Source organism: Pogona vitticeps, chromosome 8 (assembly GCF_051106095.1).
Source record: "Pogona vitticeps strain Pit_001003342236 chromosome 8, PviZW2.1, whole genome shotgun sequence".
Lineage (NCBI taxonomy): Eukaryota > Metazoa > Chordata > Lepidosauria > Squamata > Agamidae > Pogona > Pogona vitticeps.
Window position 1 is genome coordinate 29431790 of NC_135790.1, and position 17045 is coordinate 29448834.

The window sequence follows — 17045 nt, forward strand, 5'->3', positions numbered from 1 at the left end:
AGAACAGCCACGCCAGCAGCACCAAGAGGATGGAAGGCTCTGGCAGCCAAATTTGATGACTCCACAGTGTACAAATTCAGCGTTCAGCAGGGAGATCCCTGGGAAGGGATCCATGCTCACTCTTCGGTGGAACTTCTCAACAGAGGAGCAGGAGCAGAGCTGCAAACGTCTAGGCTGTTGGGCACCTGCTCGGCATCCAGAATTGTCCAGATGCAATCCGAAGTGTAATCCGATAAAAGGGGGAAAGTAGCCGGGAGGCACAAGAGGAAAGCCACTGCCTGAGGAAGGACCAGGCCACCGTCTCCGTGGCTCTCCAGCGGCTGGGGCACCCCATTTCCTTCCAGCACAGCCAGCGGCCAGGGAAGCTGTAGCCTTGCAGATCCTGATGGGGCTCAAAAGCACGACACCTCCGCACCATGCAAGAGCTGGCTGGGCTGTGGGGGGGGACACCTAGCTGCCATCAACCCTGTTCCATTTGTTTTTAATTCAACGGCTTCAGGAAAACGCACCAATGGTTCTTTGAAAGCCAGGTTTCATGAGCAAAGAACAAGCTCCCCACCACAAAAGGTTTTCCTCCTTCTCACTCTGCACCCCACAGCTTCATCATCGCTCTTTTGAAACCTGCAGGAGCTGCATCTTCCAGGGCCTAAAAGAGGATCTTGAGACGAAAGTAGCATTAACATTCGTATCTCCTCCACCCCACTTCTTCCCCACATCCACTTACAGCTATACTTGATCCAAATATATTAACTGAACGGGAAACTAAAAAAAAACTACACACAGAGTACTGCCACTTCACAGCTGCTCTCTTCAAGGAGCACTTTGCATTGACCTAAGGAAGTTCCTCACACACAGAGCAAGGAATTCTCTTATGACCGAGGAATTATTCTAGCGTCTCTCATGCCTGGCAGACAAAAATCACTTCTTTCGCCCCTCCGGCTTCAGTGGTCTTTCCCAGCAGGGCCCTTTTCAAAGTCAAACGGTTCTGAGACATAACTACTCATCCAAGAGACGAGGCACATCAAAGATCTGCAAGCCAGAAACGAATCCCATTTGGACAGAGGGAAAGCAAGCGAGGGGAACCTCCTCCCGGCAGGCCTCCAGGTGTTCAGCCGAGCTGTGCCAGGGGAAGGCTCAAAGCTCAGGACCGGCTCTGGACCAGCTGCAGAGCCTAAACGGGCCCCGGGCCCTTCTTCCTTAACCAGGCCAGCACAATCCGCCTTCTGTTGTCTGCAAACCCACCTAATACAGTAGAGAGGATTGGGATCAGGAAAGGATGTTTGGGCAACCCAAGAGTGGACGAGCCCGCTGGAAGGATCCAACTTCAAAGAGTTCACTAGGAGTGTAACTCTCACACATGGAAATGAAAAACCTCTGAGGTACTTTTTTCCCCCCTTGACTGCAAGTAAATAAATAAATAAAGGTCAATAAATCATTAAGTGTAGTCTTTACACTTACATGATTACTACAACACCTGCTGTCTTATTGCATAGACTTGTGAAAAATTAGTAAGATTAAATGGTTTGCACACTTCCTTGCCTTCCCTACTCCTTGGCCACGCTACGCTTCTGAAAGGGGGAAAAAAGGGAAAAGGCACGGACTGGGTTTTCCACCTCGTATAGAAACGGTGATAGAAAAGCCCTCCTCCTCAAGGCCTTCAACTCTTGCTGGAAGTGAGGAGGGGGCTTAATGCATACGGCAGACTCTCTCTTGCCCAGAAGGAAATTCTCTGCAGGAATTCTGCTTTCTCTGAAGTGAACATTTTGGGTATTATGGGAGGGTAGAGGAGCCTCTGCTCATGCTCGGGTGTAGCCGTAAGAAAAAGACACCTAGAGTCTAACATTCAATAAAAAAAGGAGCATGTTCATTACAAAGTGTTATGACCGATATCCAAATTACAAAGGAAGTAAGAAAGCCCTCCCCGCTCTGCAAAAGCTACTGCTTTTCATTAAAAAGTCTTTGCATTTGGCTCCTCCGTACTGGATGAGAGTTCCCATCAAAGCGCTTCAAAGAAGACAGGGGTTTCTGGGAGAAACGCAAGATTTTTAAACTCTGTCTGGTAACTTTCCGTTTGGTCACTGGCAAAACGTATAAACAGAGAAAGTGGTGGCCGGGCGCCACCGCCCCCTTTCAGAGAAAGGCTGTGGAAATGCAAGCTGACCCCCTGCCCACCCTCAACCCACACCCTCCACAGGAGCAAGAGGGAAAAGGTCCAGGATGTGCCATCCGTCCTTCCTGGCACCGCAAACTCTCATTGCCAACCACAACATCCTTTAAGAGGTGCCAAACAGGGCAGTCCAAGCCTCCCATCCTGTGGCACCAAAGGAAGGTTTTCAGGTAAAGGACTCCATCCGAAGCGCTCCTCTGGTTTGGGGCACGGCTGAAGAGGACGGGCTGCTTCTTTCAGCTGTGCTGGACCTCCATCAGCTTCCATCCAGGTTTCCCCGCCCTGGCCGATGCCGTCCTGCCCTCGCAAGAGACTCTCCTTCTGTCTGGCCAGACACGGACAGCTGCTTCTGTGCCCTTCCTTTGGAACCTGGGCGATGAACCCCGTCACTGGGTACAGGGCCAGAGAAAACCCTCAGCAGCAGCCTTATCACCGTGTGGAAGCTCCCTGCTATCTCAGGCCCGCCGAACCGCCATCACATGTCCTCCACACTCCACTTGTAGGCCAACTCCTGCACCGCCTTCTTGCTTGCAATTCTGGCAAAGCGCTTCTGCTCAAACCCGTTGGACCTGTAGAAAGAAGGCCAATGGGAAGGGGGCCCATAAGGAACTCTGAGAAACAAGGTACATACCTCCTGGAGGCACTGGAGGGTCTCCACAGCACAAGCCTCACCTTCCCAGGCCCCAGGGTTCAAGTCCAGAAAGCACAGGACAGACAAGAGATGGTGGCAGCAGCCGCTCCTGGGGTGTGTGTGTCTCCCAACACCCCTGACAGAACTTCCGAGATGGCTGGAGATATCACAGGGGCTCTGTCCCCCTCTCGTTTTCTGAATTAGGAAGGCCAGAGTTCTTGGAAGAGGCAGAACAGTTTCCAGCCCTTTCACAAAGGAAGGTTTCCCTCCCCTTTTTTAACCAGTCTCCTCAGCCTTGGGTCAGAGCTGCACGTGGGGAATACCGTCTGCATCCCTCATCCGGTTCCTTGAAATAGGACCCACCTGTCAACTCCATCCCAGCGATATCCAGGCCAGATGTTAAACCGATTGAGCGGGGGTGCTGGTCCGTTATATCGTGGCTTTTCTGGTAGAGACAGAAGGAAAGAAGCAAACAGCCTCATTATTTTTCCATCAATAAGCCAGAATTATGCTACTGTCGCCTCGATATACACAGCACCACGGGCAGGATGTGACTCCGCTCGGGACCCCTAAGGAGCTTGCAGAACCGAAGGGAAAGACCACGGGCGGATCCACATGCAGACCCACGAGATGGCCAGCCCCTTCCCCACTGACTCCAGCTCTGCTCCTCCCTCCTGCTTTCCCCCAGCAAGACCTGGCGACCAGGGACCCCTGACCTTTGGTATCTTTCCTCTCCTTGGATGCCTTTTTCTTCCTGATGAAATCAGCCATGGGGTCCCCTTCGCGTTCCTGCTCGCGCAGCATCTTGTCCAGGTCCTGATCGTCAATGTACCGAGCCAGGGGCTTCTGCATTTCTTTCACGGCATCCTCCACGTTCTGCTGCTGCTGCCGGCTCTGGGCCAGCCTGAAAGAGACACCGTACAGAAGAGGAACAGAGAGCGGCTGCTGGACACCCAGGGAGTGATGTGGAGCAGAGCAAAGTGGGCCGGCTGCTTATCTACCACCCCACCTCTCAACATGGAGGCAGTCTTACCTCCCCCCGCCCCCCCCCCCAGCCAATGAGTTCTTCTCTCTGGGGTAAGCGATGTCTGTATCCAAGGACAGAGAAGCACTCTGCAGGCAGAACAGCCAAGGGGAAAACCATTGGTCCCCACCCATCCGCCCCAGCCAGAAAGGGTCACACAGAAGATGCTGGGAAAGACAGAGCCAGGAGGCGTCGTCAGTCAGTCTGCGCTGGACCAACTGACTCTCCTTCCTCACCTTCCTACAGAAAAAAAAGGGACTTTGCAGATGGCTTTCCTGGCATGAGGTCACTCACCCCTTCCCCCACTTGGCATACTGCTCATCTCGCTCGGACTTCTCTTTGGCTTTCTTCTGCTGTTCCAGCCGCTCCTGCTTCAGATCCCTCTTGCGGCCTGACTTATCCCTGAAAATGGTTTCTGCGCGCCGTGATTCAGCTGCAAGAGAAGTCGGGAATCCAAGTCAGACACATCACAACACTCCCACGATCGCCCGACCAGGGCACTCCCTCTTGGGTTCAGAACATCCATGCACTCTTTTGTGCAAAAGGATTTGGGTACTTCCAGAGAAGAGAAAAGCACAAACTGAACTAATTTTTAAAACTGGCAGGACATGTATCTTTCTGCGCTACAAAAGCTTACTTCCGGACTCGTGCTGAACTAAGGTTTGCCTGCCCACAGTCCAGAATCACTCCTCATGGGAGTTGCCTAAGTCAACTACCGAAATGTTTCTGTGTATGTTCTTTAGACCTGGCCCCTAGTTGGTTCATGGGCTGTGTGAAGGCTGAGCAACCGCAAACCAGCCCACAACAACATTTTCCCTGGCCTCCCTCTGTTTCCTATGTTGGAGGAACCCCCTGTGGGAGCAGCAGATGGAAGGAAAGCACTTCCGGAACCATCAGGCTGGTCATTACCAGATCCTGCAGAAAGGCCTGTCTAAAGCAGTGGTCCCCAACCTTGGGCCTCCAGATGTTCTTGGACTTCAACCCCCAGAAGCCTTCACCACCACCTCTGCTGGCCAGGATTTCCGGGAGTTGAAACCTGGAGGCCCAAGGTTGGAGACCACTGGTCTAAAGTATTGCTTCAGCCCGCCTCTCCCTTCAGAAACCATTTTCAGCCCCGCTTCACCAACATGCTCCTGGGGCTTCTGAGGACAGAAACCAGCACAGCTTAGAAGACTGTGCCTTGGGAGAGCTGGATTGAAGCCTTGCCCGCACCACAGATTGGTTGGTTTCCTTAGGAGACCATGAGTAAAACTACCCTCTCAGCCCTCCGCCTGCCCTCCCCTGGACAGATGGGCCCGGACGGACTCACCTTCCAAGTGCTTGCTGCTGCCGCCACCCTGCCTTTTGAGCTCCTGCTGTTCCTTCCTCAACAATTCTGCCGACACCAAGCCAGCTTTGCCTCCTGAGAGCATCTGAGAGCCCTGCAAGCGAAAAGCAGTACAAAAGCTGTAACCTGTACAAACAGAAGGTAGTGACCGGCATCTTCTCGCAGAAATTAATCAAAGGGACCAGATCAAACCACACTTCTTTCAGGCTAGTGGGAAAAAAAACTGATGAAAAATTCCCAAATTCCAAATTCTCTGGCGCTCCTGGCTGGAGCAAGGCCTTCTTACCTTCAGGCCGTCTCCCTTTCGATGCCCAAAGCAAAGCCCTCACCTGCTGACTGTCACCCCTTCCTTTGGCATCCCTGGCCCGATGAGGCGGAGAGGAGTCAAGGGGGCTCCTGGACTCGGGCAACTTCTTATTGCCTTCCTGGCCCCTCCGCGGAGGAGATAAATCAGAATCCGGAGACTTGGGCCGATTCCTTCTGGGCGGAGAAAGATCTGAAGAGGGATTTTGGAGATGCGAGCCCGTCTTGTGAACGGAACGTGGGGGGGAGAGATCTGAGCCTGAGGAAGCTCTGACACTCCGCCGCTGCCGCCGCGAAGTAGAACCAGAACTGGACCCTGAATCATGTCTATGACGCTTTCTTGGATGGGGCTCCTTTTTGGCCGGAGAGACTGCAAAAAGCAAGACAAATATCAGAACACGTGAGAAGCTGAGCAGGGTTTCATCACAGACTCGTGGTGATCCACAACCCAAACAACTTTCCACAACTCTACTCACTTCTAGACGAAGCCTGCTTCTGAGACAGCAAAGCATCGGCCTCAGCACCACGTGCTTTCTTCCAGGGGGGTAAAGAAGAATCACCAGCCTTTTGGCGCTTCTGAGAAGCTGAGTGTTCACCTGACAAGCGTTCTTGTTCACCTCTGCTCGAAGTTCTGCCATTGTTTTTACTAGATACAGAACGATGTCTTCTGGGAGACAAATCGAGTAAGTCACCATGGCCCCTCCTGGGGGGAGACTGATCAGATGAGTTATGGCGGACTCTCCTGGGTGGAGACTGATTGGTGGAGTCATGCCGGCCCCTCCTGGGTGGAGACTGATCGGAGGAGTCGTGCCGGCCCCTCCTGGGTGGAGACTGATCAGGAGAGTCGTGTCGGCCCCTCCTGGGTGGAGACCGATCTAGCAAATGCTTTTGCTTGTTTTGCTTTGAGTCTTCTGAACTGAAAAGCAAAGTTACAAAGATATATACTGTATATAAATAAATAAAAATAAAACTCAGTATAGACAGCAGAAGCAAGCACCAAGTCTCTCTCCTGATCAAAGAAGAAAGGGCCAAGTGTTTGCCCGGGTTCCTGGTGCTGGCATGTAATGTCATCTGTTACCAGAAGCACTGTCCCCCAATACACAGCATGAGCAGATGCCATGCCAAGGGTTCACCGTGTGTTCAATCTTGTCCAAATCATGCAACGACTAACATTTCAGCTCTCAATTGTTCTTATATGCTATCATGACGCACAAGCTTCTAGCCGTGTAAACAATTATGCTGGAACTTTCCTACCTGTTTTTGGTAAGGCTGCAACTCATTTTGTCTCCAAATGTTAGCAATTTCACAACCAGCACATAACAAAAGCTAGCACTACTGTTCCTCTTTCCATCCAAAGCCAATTTTATACAATTGTTGAAACAGGAAGGTAAAGGACACCCATCAGCAAAAGTTAAAATGATCTTGACAGAGTTTTGCCTATCACACCACAGAAATCTGTTTGTAAAATGCAGTAAGTACACAGATCCAGAGAAAGCAGACTACACTCCTCACCTATCTGTTGATTTCATAAGGACAGGAACGTCAGAACCCCATGAGTCTTCATTCTGACCTAGAAAAGAAAACCAAAAAAGCTGCATTTGGAAACTAATTGTATTTCTTTTGCTGTGCAATTACTTTTCCTTTACAAAGAGAAAGAAGGAGTCTAGAAAACTAATCTAGGCATGAATTCCACATGCATTCTCACACTCCCAAATCAGACAAAAGACTGGGGTGGCTTAAATTAAGGCCTTCAGGCCTTCTGTAGATCACCACAGCATTCTCTTGGAACCCCACTTCCAACGAACTGCCTATCCTACCAAAGGCACGAATAAAAACCTAATAGCCCATATCAGCCAAACTGTACATGGGCGTGCAGTTACTTGCCAACCTCCACATAAGTTAAAGACCAAAAACAGGAAAGCCTTGTTATTTATTTCTGTCACTCTCTTCACATCATGGTTTATCATTTCCATGCCTTTAGAAGTACCGCATAAAGCTAACCTCCCAACAGTTTCCACTTGTTACTGGTTCGGAACGCTTCCATCAGCTTAACTTCTTCTGGCCGCTCGTCAATAAATTCTGCCACCTGAAAAGAAGAGGTAGGACAGGCAATCAAGGGAAGCTCAAATTTCCTGACAAACTACAATACCAAAAAAATAAATCCAAGCCATTATATAGCTTTCACTTGACCCACTCGCGCACATGAACTACGCTATATTCTGAAATGCCCACCTCCCACGAGAGCACAATGTGAATCACAATGACCCACAATGAACTCACCTGACAAATACAAGGCCCAAGAGCACCAAGTACAGCTGTAGCGGCCATTGCCTGGCACATTAAACTGCCCAATTCTCAGCACTCAAATACTCACCACCGGTAAGTCTCCATCATCCCCCTCGTCATCATCCTTCTCTTGCTCAACCAGAGTGTTTTTCCAGCTTGTGTCATCATCATCCACAATGCGCATCCTGGGAGGGAAAGGGGGAGGGGAAAGCAATGTGGGGGATCCATCAGAATGGCTCCCAAGCACAGTAAGAGCTGAAGAGGAAGAAAACCTAAACTTCTCTGGAGCAAAAAAACCCGGCAAGAGCCCCTCCTTCCTAGGATCTTGCCCCTAAGAGAGGGCCGTAGGAGGGAAACCGCGGCTCAGGCCCTTTCAGGGCTGGAGGCTGAGGTCGGCCAAGAGACCGCCTCACAAACGCTCCCCTCACACGAGGAGCCGCCGAGCCCCCTGCGCGCGTTCAAAGGGGCTTTCTCTTGAGGAACGACAGCCGGGGCTAGAACCGGGGTAACGAGGGCACTCCCCGGCCTTCCTCCTCCTCCTCCTCCTCCTCCTCACCGGCCCACGGGCAGCTCCTTCCCCGCGTGGCTCCCAGGCTGCCGCGCCGTCGGCTTCTTCTTGCGCCGCTTCTTCCCCGCCTCGGCCCCGCCGGCCTCCAGGTAGCGCCGCCGGAGGTACTCGGCCTTCGAGAGACCCGACGACGGAGCCGGAGCCGAAGCTGCTGCCGCCGCCATCTTCCCCCGGAGCCCGGAAGCGGAAGTAGACGTCAGAGAGCCCGGAAGGACCGCGACCACAGAGACAGAGGAACGCCCCCGTCTTGGAGAGGGCGCGATCGCCCCCTTGCGGCACCCCATTCGCGCCAGGAAACTCACCCGCCCCTTGACAAACCGGGGCGGGGGGGAAGGTTTGGGACTCCAAGTCCTATCGCCCGTGGCTGCTGGGCACTGACTGGGGTTGCAGACCCCCCGCGATGCCTGTTCTTTCGTGTTCTTCCTTAAAGCGTCATTAAGGTCCTTGAGCCTGGCCCAGCGGCGAGGGGCTGAGGATGAGCCAAGGACCTGCTCCGGCCCCTGTTGCTCCAGCCCCCCAGGTGCAAGCCCTCTCACCAGGCTGCCCAGGAGAGCATGACCCACACCCAGCAACGAGGATGAGGGCCCTTTGCTCTGTGCTCCTTTAGCGACAGCACCGAGAGCAAGGGTTCCTGACATCCGCTCGCTTGAGCACCTTTTTTTGCAGGAAGCGGGATGCAAATGTAACCACCCATACTGTCTTCCTGACCTTCCCACTGGCCCCTGAGGGCCTCCAGGCAGACACAGCCAAGCAGGTCTCCCATTGGCCCAGGCTAGAGACCAGAACCCTTCCAGACCCACCACTCCTAACAATGGAGGTGGCAAACTGGGAAGACGCCAAGGGTCAAAAGCACCTCCTTGTAGCCTCAACAGCCAACTGAAACTGGCCAGTGGCAGACCCCCTCCTCCTGCACACCAGGCATGCCCTCTGGCGGTTTCTCACCACTGCAGAGTCTTTGCGGCTCAGAAAAATCAGTAGTTTTTCTCTCTCTCCTACCAGGCACTGACCTTTGAATTATTAGAATACACTGATATTTCTTTATTGCTCCAGAATAAACAGAAGGAAAAGACAAACACTTGCGGAAAAAGAGGAAGGAAAGAGAGGAAAAGGCTCCCAACCCTTGCACTCCTGAGCAGAAATGCCAGTGTCCCCTCGTCAGGCAGTGGGAGGCACCCAACCCATAACCACAGAGGCAACAAACTCTAATTAAACAAGAATCATGTTAAAATAATACACACCAGGAAGACCAACCTGAAAGGGAGAGGGCACGCTTAGGCTATTTGTGCAGAATGGATACACATAACCCCTAATTCCCACCCTCCCCACAGATATAAACGCAAGTCTCCAAGTACGCAAAGCTTCAGCTTCAGCGGAAAGGCACCGCAGGCGGCCTGCTGGGGTTCACATTCAACCCTGAGGGTCTGGAGCGGCTCCTTCCCAAGACAGAATCTTTGCCACAAGCCTCAGCAAAGCCAGTCCTTTCTGTAGGCTGTTGGCCACGCTGGCGGAGCCTCTGCCCAGCTCTGCTACCGGAGAGGGGAGCCGTCTGCCTCATAGCCCTCCGTTTTCATGTCGTTGAGGCCCAGCTCTTCGTTCTGCTCAAAGAGACGCTCATAGCGCTCCACCTTCATTGCGGGGTCCTCCTCAGGCGCGTACAGGTTCTGCAGGGGTCAGGAGACAGGGTCAGGCACCGGAGGGGGGGCAGCAAAAATCACCCTTTTGCCTATACGCTGTGGGGCCGTCACCCAAGGGGGAGGAAAAGCCATGGCCACTCACGGGCGTTTGCCTCCATCCAGTGTAAGAGGGGACAAAGTGGTTGAGGCAAGGACGGGGGCACCAGCTGGCATCCTCTCAGGTGAACTCAGGGTCTTTGAGCCTAGACCCACACTAAGGCAGCACAGGTGATCAACCTAGGAGCTGCAGGACCTTGGTCAAGCGTTTCTCCCCACACCTCTAAGACCAGTCGAGAACATACGCTGCAACAGGAAGCTTCACGGCTGAACAGGGTTTCAGCTGGAACCCCCCCTCTCCACAGTGTCCCACCCTGGGCGAGTGAGTGCTGGGCCACTTGGTCCTTCCAAGCCCAAGTCAGGCACTTGACTGGTCCCCTTTCTGGACACCCCCACCCAACAAAAGGTGTCGCCGGTATTCAACCCCCCGTGTTTCTGCATCCATGTTCTGTTTATGCCTGCGCACAACCCACCCACCCACCCCGAAGGACTCATTCCTTCTTCAGGCACTTAAAGGTCTCTTCCTATCCTAAACAACGTCTCCATTTCCCCAGCCCAGCCACAGCTGCTTGGAACCAGAAGGCCAGTGGGATCTTTCTCCTGCTGGTTTCCTTCTTGAACTTCTCTTTTCTCAAGGGAATCTTTTTGCTCCTGCCTTGGGGAAACCAAGCTCATGCAAAAATGCAATTGCCACACATTCTTCAGTTTACTCCTGTTCCACGTTACCTGAAGGTAACTGTTCCCTGCAGGGTCATCTAAAGTAACGTGCACCTGCAGCTTCCCATCCATGATCTAGGAGAAAAAACAAACCAGTCAGAAACTCCACTCAGCAGAGAAACAGCCTACATTGAGGAGCAGCATTGGACCTCCAGCCCCCCCCCCCACAATATCCACTCCCCCCCAGGTGTGTCCCATCCTGAGGTACAGTCACTAGAAATCAGTTAGGGGCTCACCTGCTGTAGCTTCCTGCCAAACGCACTGAGTTTTTCCGCTCTGTCAGGGAGGGAACTGTCCCCCAGGTTAAAGGGATTCTTCTCCACCTGTGGAAAAGATGACTCAGCAAGGAGACACTGGCCATGGGCACCCTAATCCAGTGGTTCCCAACCTTGGGCCTCCAGATGTTCCTGGACTTAAACTCCCAGAAATCCTGGCCAGCAGAGGTGATGATAAAGGCTTCTGGGAGTTGTAGTCCAAGAACATCTGGAGGCCCAAGGTTGGGGACCACTGCCCTAACCCACACCTTCCAGTCTCCAAGGGGTCACCATTATAGGCATGCAGATCGGTGACTTTGGACTACAACTCCCAGAATTCCCCAGCACAGAGTCTGCTTTTTCATCCTGCTGCTTCTCCTTCAAGAGATCAGCTCCACATTCTCAGTCTTCCCCTGAAACAGGGCTTTCTGCCAAAACCCACCAGGCCTGGGAAAGAGCAGCAGCTGAAGGGCAGACAATGAGCTAAATGAAAGATCCCAACTCCCACTGTTGTGCTTAGATTACTTCCCGCTTCCACATCTCGTTTTTAAATGGCTCTTGACCCACTGCTTTACACTCCCTTTGTAGCGGCTGGCTTCCCCCCCCCCCCCCCCGTAGGCTGTGGGGTGGGGGATACTTTCTTTTTTAAACAGAACTCACGAGGTCACGGATGTCCTTCAGCAAGCCTTCTAGCGTGGTAAATTTCCCGCCCAGCGCCCCCATTCCAAGCTCAAATTCCAGCTCTGGAATCTCCACTCTGCAGGTTTCCGACTATGGAGGATGACATTTCATTTAGTACCTGAAGGGCGAAAGGCTGGACTTGCAAGACAAATAAGGGGAAAGGGGCCTTACCTTCAATAGATCTCTTGTCAAGTCTGAGGAGTCTGTCACTTGAAGAGTTATCCTGGTCCCCAACGGCTCAATGGCCCCTCCGGACTTAACCTGCAGGCAGGAAAGACGGGCCGGCAAACAAGCGTCAAGGTGCCGGACTGCAAAGTCGGAGTGAACCTGAGCCCCTTCCCCGGGGGGGGAGCCTCACCTCGTTTGTCCTGTGCCCACAGGCATCGCAGTTTGTAGCCATGATGATGACTTCCTTGAAATGGGGAATCTCTGAGAGGTATCCATCAAGGAAACCTACATTTCAGCTCAGTTTTTGGACAAGGTAGCCATGTTTTAGCATATATAACAAGAACATAACTAAACAAACAATTTTTTAAAAAAATGAAGTTATTCTAGTGTGAGCTTCTGGGGATTACAGTCCAATTCCTCATATACACGGGGAGAAACAGGGAGCCATAGGGATGCAGATTCAGGGAAGAAGAAGACAGGCACAGAAAAGGAGACTCCAAAGTGACAACAGCATTAACAACACCCAGTTGTGTACTCTGAGGCTGTTGATTACATCGATATCCTGCTAGCCACTAAAGTGATTGCCTTTCTGTAAACACAGGCTGGTCTTTGAAGTGCTTATTGGGATGCGGAGTCAGGAAGCGGCTTTGGACTTTGTCTTTTTTCCTGAATTATCTTCTGGTAGCACGGTCAGAACCAGTAACCTTGTCCTACAGAAGACTGTGGAGACAGCTGCCTGTTCGTAACACAGACACGTTCAGAGTGAGGAAAGAATCCTGAGCCTGCAGCTAAGCCTTGAGATGTCCTACAGAGCTTCCTTTTCTTTACACGCCCAGACTCAAAGCAGCTTGCTTACACAGCCCGATGCCCCACGGGGCCATTTTTACCAGAGACGGCTGCAACAGGTGTCTGTGCTATCAGAATCAAAGACGGACCCTCTTCGGTGCCAATCTGGCATCCAGAAACCACTGTTGACTCACCTCCCTCAAAAACAGAGACAGGCCAGTTCTATGGCCAAATCGTGCTCTCTCACCCAGAGCAATACGTTTGTCCTCCACCTCCTCTGTGCAGAGCAGGAGTAGAATGCAACATGTCCCATTTTCACAGATGTAAAGGATACGCACCAGCTTCATATTGGTGCTGGCAGGAGCATTACACTCTGGACAGTTTGTGTTGAACTGCAATACCTGGAACAGAAAGAGAGGGATCAGTCAGATATTCCTCTAGAGGTCACCATGCCTTTCCTAAGGACACTAACACCTCTGCTGTCGGGGGGGGGGGGGAGAGAGAGGCAGAGCTCTCCAGAGAGTACAAACCAGCCAATAATCCCTCCTCCTGATAGCCAATGTCTCCCTAAGATTGCCCAAGCCCCAGGCGAGGCCCCAAGTCACTCACCTCGTTTCTCAGGTCCTCAGCCGAATCCACCAGGGTCTCACAGGGCTCCTCTGGCTGAGAAAGAACAGAGAAGTTGGATGTGTGTTCCCAGGGGGGAACCTGTTTTGTAAGGATTCAGCTATGGCATGGCTCAAAGATATCCACTGAATGAGAGAAGCCTCCAGAAAGGTAGAAGGGTACAAGTTTCTTCCAGTACCAACACCAGGGTCAGGAAGCCCTGGAGAGACTGAGCCGTGCGCTACAGCCCCAGCTTTTTTGAACTAGCAATAGTGCAGTTCACTGTGCGGCCAACATCAGCGCCTTCCACAAATCCACCCCATTCAGGCCCCTTCTAACTCCGGTTACCTCAATTCCTAGCATAGCAGCTTGCTGGGCAGTTCTTCTGTAGTGGGTAACCACCAGCCCCTCATCTTTCAGTGGGGCACGAGGGTTCTCTACAAAGCTGTTACCTGACGGGTCGTCCAGGATCTACCAGAAAGAAAAGCAGTTGCGGAGGTAGAAAGAGGAGATCCTCTTCCTGCTTCTGCAGGGAACTGGGTGGGGTGGGGTGGGGGCACCCATCTAGGCCCCATCCCCCGGGACAGTTTGTTTTGAATATGCTTACAAAGGTAAAAGGTGACTCCACTTCCTTCAAGTGCTTCAGCTTAGAGATGAATTCATCTATCTTTTTTGCCACGTTGGCATCACTTTCCTGTATACGTGAAGAAGCAGAGTGGTCAGAACCAGCTTCTTCAGGTCACAGAAGCATCCACACCGTAAGATCCTTCCAACAGTTTGCAATGAGTTTTGCCACCCAAATGATGGCATTCAAATTGACAGAAACTCCGCACTGGTTTTATAGAGAGACTGTTCCTCCACCGTCTTCGTAACAAGTGCCAAGAACCCTTTTTCAGAAGTGTAAAATCCATCTGCAGCTAAAACCTACCAAGCAGGCACCTTCCTTCCCAACCAGACAAAAAATCCTAAGGAGTTTTTTAAAAAAGAGGAAAGCACAGCCAGGGATCCCTTGGCAAGCAGCTTACCTGGCGGCCTGGCTGGTCCTGCTCCAGTCCTGCTATGGCTCTGTCAATTAACCCCTCCAGGGTAGTAAGCACTGGGGAGAGGAAAAGGACATAGACATCATCAACCCCATCATCCAATGACTACTCCTCAGGAGCCTCTATTCTGGCTTACAAAAACTGCAGTTATTTCTAGAGATAATGAATGCAATCAGTGCTCAACCAGAAAAAGAAAGAGAAGAGCTGAGAGACAGAGGAGGGAGGGGAAGAGATAAAAGTCCAAAATCCCCAGGTTGGCCAGAGAGTCCTTGGGCCCTCTGATTGCAGTATCCATTAGCCCAAGGGTTTCAAAGCCACCCCACTCACCCCCTCGCCCATTTCCTATACACCCAGAGCCTACAGATGGACATATCCTTTTCACACCTTGCAACAACAGTTCCTCTGCTGTAACAGATCCCCTCAACAGCAGCGAGACCACTAGGCACCACTGTCCCACGACCACTGCCAACTGCCCCAAGACATACGGAAATGACCATATATACCCACCTCCCTTCTGGGAAAAAGCAGGAATTTCAAAGTCTAGCTCAGGGACTCTAGCTGTTGCACAGTCAGTCTTCACCACTTCCCTATTCATATCCTGGAGAGAATGATTTACAGGACAAGTTATACCAACCTAGAGATCATCCTAATAGGTTGGTACAAGGTAGGGAATGAAGTACAACTCAAAGAGGAATAAGTCAACTGATAAAAACTCCCCTTCTAAGACCAGCTGTCATTTTTAGGACCAAGAGCTGAGGCATACTGAAAAGCCCTGCCTCTGGGTCAAGAGCCTATTCTTAGAGGCAAAGAGAAAGCATTCCCTCCAAACTCCTAAAAGCATTTCGGAACTCTGCACCAGCTCCCCAGAGATGGGACACAACTCCTTATCTGAACAGTCTTTTAGGTGTGAGGCAGTGTTTCTTCAATTTATTTAGTTCTGAATGACTAACATTCTGTTGTACTCAACACAGCGTAAAACTACACCAGTGGACGTTCACAGGGATATGATTTCCACCGTGGCATCTTTTTTTGGTCCTGTTTCTGCAAGTTACGGAGGCATAGCTCTGCAACAGGATTTCAGTTACTGTCTGTTAAGTTTTGCACCACCAACCCTGGGAAAGAGGTGAATGAATGTTCATTCAATCCCAAGCCAGTCCCAAAATCTGAGCCCTGCCCAGAGATGGCCTATCTTGGGACCTCAGAGCTGGATTTCTCTAGGCTGGGATGTGATGCGTAAAACAAATCTCCTACCCCACCCCCTCCAGTCACCTCCCGCATCAGCTTTGCTGTGTAAAGAAGGAGGCATAGCTGGAGCAACTTATTCAAAAGCAAGATTCAAGTGGGAGTGGGGGCAGAGCCTACAGCAACAGCCGCCTTCAAAGTTGACTGTTTTGGCTCACAGGCAACCCCACTGCACTGTACTGAGCGACGCCAGGAGGCAGCCTCACCAACCTGCTTGTGCCGCACCGCCAGCGTATAGCACACTCCCTGGTCCTCAATCCGGCCGGCCGACTGGATCTCCGAGTTTGACCAACTGCAGCTGTTGCAGGTGAAGGAACTGACAATGATCTCTTTGAAGAAGGGAATCTTAGTCAGTAACAGCCGAGTCACTCCCTAGGTTTTGTGGGGGGGGGGGGGGGGAGGAGGGAGAGGACAGTCTTAAGTCAAGAGCTCAGCAACTTTTGAAGCTTCCCCCTCCCCGAGGGAGGGACGCACCTTTCCCCTCTCTTCAGGACCAAGGCTCTCAGGGAGGCCTTCTCCCGCAGGCACGTCTCCCCAAGGGAGGCCTTCGCCGCAGCCTGGCTGTGGGGGGGGAGGGGGGCACCAGGGCAGGCGATGAGGAGGAGGCGCCGCCACGGGACAGAAACCCCCGCCCGCCCGCATGGCGCACACACACACACACACCCGAGAGAGGGGGGGGGCTTAAGAGACCTCTGGAAAAGGGCTCCCTGGCCCTGGGGGCCCCGATCCAAGCTGAGCTTCCCTAAGGCACCTTTTTGGGGCGAGGGGGTCCCCGCCACACACCCTCACCCGGGCTGCCCGTCCCATGGGTCTCCCTGCCTGCCTGCCTGCCTGCCTTCCCGCTCCCCTTCCCCGGGGGGGGGAAGGGCAGGAGAGGGTCCGGGCGCCTCGGGAAGGGAGGCCCGGCCCGACGGGGCTCTTACGTTGCGGAAGCAGGCCATGCAGAGGGACTCGATCTCGGCCGGCAGCTGCTCCTCGTCGTCGGCGCTGATGGGGCGGAAGAGCCGGACGGGGCCCGGAGGAACCCCGCTGGCGGAGGCTGAGGCGGAGGCTTCTCCCGCTCGGGGCTCCCCCCGGGCCGGGTCCAGCGCCCCGAAGGCCGACATGCCGGCTCCACGCTCGCCGCCCCGGCAACCGACCTGACCCGGAACCACTCTTGCGGGGGGGGGGGGCCTCCGCGCATGCGCGATCCCCGCTAATCCGGCCTATCGGGCGGGTGGCCCGCCTGGGCGCCGGAAGAAGGGCAGCGGCTTCCGCTCCGGGTGACGTCACGGGCGCCCTTCCCGGGGCTTTGCAGCCACGGCCCGGCGGGGGGGGGGGGGGTTAGAGTCCGCCCGGCTCCCGAGAAGGATGATGGTGGGAGGAATAGGTGGAGGAGCCGCTGCTCGGCTGCAAGGAGGCCGGGAACCAGGGGACCGAGCAGGGCCCTTGCACCCCTGACGCGGATCCTTCTGGCCACACACACACACACACACACACACACACACACACACACCCGCCAGCCCGTGGACGAGT

General features: G+C 53.1%; 2 protein-coding genes across 2 annotated transcripts; both read right to left on the reverse strand.

The window, feature by feature from the left end:
- Positions 1–1842: 1842 nt before the first annotated feature.
- Positions 1843–8959, reverse strand: BUD13 (BUD13 spliceosome associated protein). The gene is made up of 11 exons (XM_020793640.3): positions 8295–8959; positions 7827–7923; positions 7454–7538; positions 6965–7022; positions 5929–6368; positions 5479–5822; positions 5132–5243; positions 4117–4255; positions 3515–3702; positions 3162–3243; positions 1843–2736 (listed from the first exon to the last, which is right to left on the reverse strand). The coding sequence occupies exons 1-11, from the start codon at positions 8942–8944 to the stop codon at positions 2643–2645; spliced, it is 2289 nt and encodes a 762-aa protein (XP_020649299.3). The 5' UTR covers positions 8945–8959; the 3' UTR covers positions 1843–2642.
- A 361-nt stretch (positions 8960–9320) lies between these two features.
- Positions 9321–16702, reverse strand: ZPR1 (ZPR1 zinc finger). Its single transcript, XM_072979371.2, has 14 exons — positions 16454–16702; positions 15741–15902; positions 14796–14886; positions 14274–14344; positions 13856–13942; positions 13597–13719; positions 13252–13305; positions 12977–13043; positions 12047–12117; positions 11860–11949; positions 11668–11778; positions 10990–11076; positions 10763–10828; positions 9321–9967 (listed from the first exon to the last, which is right to left on the reverse strand). Exons 1-14 carry the CDS (start codon positions 16634–16636, stop codon positions 9833–9835), a joined length of 1398 nt encoding a protein of 465 aa, XP_072835472.2. The 5' UTR covers positions 16637–16702; the 3' UTR covers positions 9321–9832.
- Positions 16703–17045: the final 343 nt, after the last annotated feature.

Excerpts from the sequence above, each read along its gene's own strand:
- BUD13 (XM_020793640.3), bottom strand. The coding sequence starts at position 8,944 with ATGTCAGGAACCCTTGCTCTCGGTGCTGTCGCTAAAGGAGCACAGAGC. Across the intron at positions 7,924-8,294 it reads AAGGAGCTGCCCGTGGGCCG|GATGCGCATTGTGGATGATG; the intron begins GTGAGGAGGAGG and ends TTTCCCTCCCAG. Across the intron at positions 7,539-7,826 it reads ATGATGGAGACTTACCGGTG|GTGGCAGAATTTATTGACGA; the intron begins GTGAGTATTTGA and ends TCTTCTTTTCAG.
- ZPR1 (XM_072979371.2), bottom strand. The coding sequence starts at position 16,636 with ATGTCGGCCTTCGGGGCGCTGGACCCGGCCCGGGGGGAGCCCCGAGCG. Across the intron at positions 14,345-14,795 it reads TGCTTTTTCCCAGAAGGGAG|TGCTTACTACCCTGGAGGGG; the intron begins GTGGGTATATAT and ends TCCTCTCCCCAG. Across the intron at positions 13,306-13,596 it reads CTGCTATGCTAGGAATTGAG|CCAGAGGAGCCCTGTGAGAC; the intron begins GTAACCGGAGTT and ends GTTCTTTCTCAG.